The sequence below is a fragment of the Myotis davidii genome, unplaced genomic scaffold, assembly GCF_000327345.1.
Source record: "Myotis davidii unplaced genomic scaffold, ASM32734v1 scaffold223, whole genome shotgun sequence".
Lineage (NCBI taxonomy): Eukaryota > Metazoa > Chordata > Mammalia > Chiroptera > Vespertilionidae > Myotis > Myotis davidii.
This window is the reverse complement of record NW_006294609.1, coordinates 373,838-378,501: the sequence shown is the minus strand read 5'-3', so window position 1 is coordinate 378,501 and position 4,664 is coordinate 373,838. Positions and strand designations below refer to the sequence as shown.

At 55.2% G+C, this 4,664-nt stretch overlaps 1 protein-coding gene across 2 annotated transcripts in view; it reads right to left on the bottom strand.

Annotated features, from left to right (window-relative positions):
- The window catches only part of TXNRD2 (thioredoxin reductase 2), a 45,208-nt gene extending 42,185 nt beyond the window's left edge, over positions 1-3,023 (bottom strand). The window contains exons 1-2 of one of the 2 annotated variants that reach the window (XM_006768828.2): positions 2,922-3,023; positions 1,638-1,706 (exon numbers count right to left, since the gene is read on the bottom strand). In XM_006768828.2, the coding sequence (XP_006768891.1) occupies positions 1,638-1,706; positions 2,922-2,928 (76 nt within the window). In that variant the 5' untranslated portion in view covers positions 2,929-3,023. The remainder of the gene's footprint in view (positions 1-1,637; positions 1,707-2,921) is intronic. The other variant, XM_015567295.1, reaches the window with a different exon arrangement.
- Positions 3,024-4,664: the final 1,641 nt, after the last annotated feature.

The following is a 4,664-nucleotide window of genomic DNA, read 5'->3' as shown; positions in this document are numbered from 1 at the left end:
TGTGATGGCGAACCTTTTGAGCTCGGCGTGTCAGCATTTTGAAAAACCCTAACTTAACTCTGGTTCCGTGTCACATATAAAAATTTTTTGATATTTGCAACCATAGTAAAACAAAGACTTATATTTTTGATATTTATTTTATATATTTAAATGCCATTTAACAAAGAAAAATCAATAAAAAAAAATGAGTTCACATGTCACCTCTGACACGCATGTCATAGGTTCGCCATCATTGGTCTATGACCTTTGTCACAACAGCCCCAGCACACTAATACAGGGGTGATGGATTCATTATCTTAATTGTGGTACCATTTCACAGGTGTGTATGTATGTCAAACCTTAGCAAGTTGTCCACTTTAAATATATACGATTTGTTAATTATGTCTTAATAAAGTTGTAAAAAATGCCACTGTTACAAAAGCCAAAGACAGACCCGGGGAGTGTTTTGGGTTGAGATACGTCTCTAGAGAGATAACATCGGAGTGGACACAGGTCCAGGGCTTTCTCCTGCTCTAAGGGACAGACAATGCCCCTAGAGTGGCTCAGTGGTCCAGTGGAGTGAAGACCTAAAGTCCCTCTGGGAACCCCCAAATCAGCCTGGCGACTTCCTAGGTTCCTGGCCCTCAGAGCAGGCAGGGCCCCTTCCCCACCCCTCAGAGCAAGAGCAGTAGAGAGTGAATTTCCTTTACACCATCTGAGATTCTAAAACCTAGTATCTGCCACGAGGGAGCCATAGATTCATGGCCAGGGTGCCTGCTCAACTCCCTCTTGCTTTCGGCCCTGTTTTTCTCCCGTCTCCTCCCCTTCACTCTCCCACATCTGCCCGCTGTCATTTAGACTGGGGAGCAGGCTGCGGGGCGCTCCTCCAGCAGAGCCCAGGGTCTACAGTGAAACTCTGGCAGCCTGTCCCCACCTGGGGGGGTGGCACACTGCAACTCTAGAGAGGCGTGATGTCTCAGGGTGCCTCTGGTCCAGCCCGTTTACTGCACACCTTTTCACTAAGTGCCCCTGGGTGCCTGGGCCCATCTGGAGGCAAGGCCCAGCCAGCACCACAAACCGTGATCTCTGCGGGACGGTGCCAGGGCTAAGAACAAGGACAGTGGAGCCAGTGATGGGAACTGGACATGCAGGAGGGTACAATTCACCATCTCAGCAACAAAGACTGGAGGGAGGCGAGTGAGCCCCACAGCTAACAGGGCAGGTGAAGAGCAGGCTACACAGGGCAACCGCCAGGGCATGGCACAAGGCCAGAGGGACCTAGGGGAGCATTTGCAAAACAGCAAAGAGGCAGGGGCAGGGGAGGGCGGGGGTGGTGAGAGAGATATCCCAAGGTGGGGAGGTCCCATGAGGCCTGGGGCTGGTGCTGAGGAGGGCAGACTCAGACTTGGGGTTCCAACCTAGCTGCCATGTGCTGCACAGATAACTGGAGTACAGTGGGGAGCAGGGCACAGTGACAAGATTGCTGGGGTGATCCTGGCAGAGTGATAGGACCCGGGAGGCCAGCTGTGGAGACAATGAATTCTGCTCATGGCTTCTCAGGGCACATCCTCACCTAGCCCTGGAGAACACCACCACCCACTCCAGGGGACAATGACAACTTGGTGACACCATCAGGGTACAGGACACAGGACACATACCTTCCTTGGCACAGGCCAGTCCGCCGGATCCCCCACCAATCACCAGGAGATCATAGTCCGGTTGTCCTGCTGGAATAAGGGGAAAGGGATGAGAAGGACAGGACAAGCCTGGGGCCCCAATCCCAGAAGGTAACACATAATTTCCAAAGGGCAAGCAGCCCCGTCGGGTTAAGAGTGGCACAGGCCCTTGCCCTGGCCAGTTTGGCTCAGTGGATAGAGTGTCAGCCTGAGGACCAAAGGGTCCCGGGTTGGATCCCGGTCAAGGGCACATACAGGCTCTTCCCTGGCCCTGAGTTCCTCCATGATGCCTTTGGGGCTCACTGAGGTGTCACCTCAGAGGCAGCATGCATCCTCCTTTCCCGTGCCCAGCACAGAGGACTGCTCGTCTCTTCTGCAAACTCCTGACATAGAAGGCAGTCAAGAGACAGCCAAAAAGACACGGAGAAAGGGGATGGAGTGATCGGTGAGGACAGGTGTGTCCTTAGGGATGGCCAGCCTATGAGAGCTCTAACCTAGGGCCCAGGTTGGGGATACCCAGCGCAGGCAGGGGATCAAAGACTCTGAAGAGGCCTTAAACTGCTGTCAGTTACTCTGATGGCTTCCATGTGAGCCCAGAGCACCAGGACGGAAGAAATCATAGGAAATTATCAGTCCATGGGTCTGCTACCCAAAGCCAGAGAGCCTGAGCCTCTCCGTGAGAAGAGTGCGGCCATTTTGGCAGCCACCTCAACCTTCCTGGTGTGGAGACAACACCCAGAGCCCCAGCCCCTCAGGGACCTGAGCTCAGGAGATGCCCCACAGGCCTCAGTCCGGGGCCTGTGCTCCTCAGGGACACAGCAGCTCGAGCCTAGAGGAGGCCCTGGGTTGCAGTTGAGGAAGCCTGGGGAGCAGCCGCCCAGAGCTGTGTCCAGGCACTTGGTCCATGGCCTGCAGGCAGCCTGCCCATGGGGACCAGCCGCTGTGCCCGTCAAGCAGCAGGGTCATCCAGGTTCCCTCGAGCAGGAGGCATTGGAGGGCACCTGAGATGCATGCACAGGTTCTTAGGGATCGAATGGAGCCACAACTCAGTTCAAGCAGCCAGTCCAAAGTGGACCCAGTTCCAAATGCAACTCAAAGACTCTGAAGAGGTCTTCACCTGCTGTCAGTTACTCTGATGGCTTCCATATGAGCCTGGAGAACCCAAAACCAACTGCCGTTGGAGAAGAGCTACCGTCGGATGAGGAGCTCAGGCTAGCTGCCTGTCGGGGTACCAGGAGGAGGCTTTACCCAGTAGAACACCCCTACCTTCCATTGCAGGTGCTCGTCCTTCCTGCCACCACAGCAGGGTCCCCGCTGAGTCTCCCTGCCCTGAAGCCCAGCCCGGTGCCCCCCACCCCCTTTATCTGGCCAGCTACCAGGCAGAGGACAGGAAGAGCAACTGGCCATGTGGAATAGGGGCTTATCTTTAGCGGTTTGCTCTCCCCACTCACACCCAGGAGCCCTCTGAGCCTGATAACCACTCAGAAGAGGCCGGCAGTGGAGTCTTCGGTAAGTGAGAGGGATCTGCCTTTGAACTCATGGGAAGGTTCAGATAGCTTCTGGGGAGGAGTGACCCTGAAGGACCCCAGAGGGGATGGGGTGGGAGCCACTCTGCAGAGTCATCTAGAGCAGTGGTCGGCAAACTCATTAGTCAACAGAGCCAAATATCAACAGTACAATGATTGAAATTTCTTTTGAGAGCCAAATTTTTTAAACTTCAACTACACAGGTAGGTACATTGTTATTAACTTCATTAGGGGACTCCTAAGCTGGCCTTTGCTAATCGATCGAGGTACGTTCGCTGAGGTCAACCCCTTCCAACTCTCCCATCCACACTCGTCTCGTATACTCGTTTCGTCTACCTCCTTTCCGAAAACCGACTTCTGCGCATGGGCCACGAAGTTTCGATCGCACTGTACGTGCGCACCCGCACCTGGTATTTTGTGGCAGAGCCACACTCAAGGGGCCAAAGAGCCGCATGTGACTAGAGAGCCTCGGTTTGCCGAGCACTGCAGTAGAGGCACCTGTGCATTCCATGCCCTGGGTTGCCCACAGCCTCGCCCTCCCCACCTCAGCCAGGCCCAGCAGGCAGGGCTGGCCCAGAAAGGTCTGGCCTTGGTGTTCTTAGGCCACTGCCCTTTAATTTTCTGCTCCTCTCTGACCACGGGGCCTGGCACCGGAGCCCAGCGCGGGTGGCAAGGCTGAGCGAACAGTGGGAGGGCAAGTGGCCCCCAGGTGTGCCAGTTCACTTGGGGCACTACCTTGGGGAGACCCTGGCAGTAAGTGTTAGGGGACAGGGGACACCAGCAGCACTGCCATGCTGGTTCCTGTCCAGGGAATGCATCACAGTCTCCCCACAAGCCTGGACGGAGCAGGCATCTTTCTACTCTGAGACGCTGCAAGGCTGACATGGAGGAGAAGGTTTAACATCTGACCGGGTGTCCTTGTTGGGGGTTGGCCTTATCTGCTCACCACCACAGCCTGGGGGAGGGTTGGGGGGGGGGCAGAATTCTTGGGGCAGTGCCTCCTGCCTAACTGGAAACTAAAGACTCCGTCCCAAGGCCACTGGCCTGGCGTGACACTCAGCTTAAAAAAAAAACCTAACCATGCCCTAACCGGTTTGGCTCAGTGGATAGAGCTCAGTCAGCCTGTGGACTCAAGGGTACCGGGTTCGGTTCTGGTCAAGGGCTTGTACCTTGGTTGCGGGCACATCCCCAGGAGGGGGTGTGGAGGAGGCAGCTGATCGATGTTTCTTAACTCTCTATCCCGCTCCCTTCCTCTCTGTAAAAAATCAATAAAATATATTTAAAAAAACAAAAACCTGAACCGTAGGGGCAGCTCCTGTTTACAGATCTTTTCCTTGGCTCCCCTGGGATCCCCAAGGCCACAGAGTACACGTTTGTCCAGTTACAGGTGCAGTCGGCCCTTGCTCCCCAGTCCACCACCGGCCAAGGGCCACCACTCGATTCCCGCAGCCTCGAGCCGAGCCCGGGAAGGAGCCCTCACCGG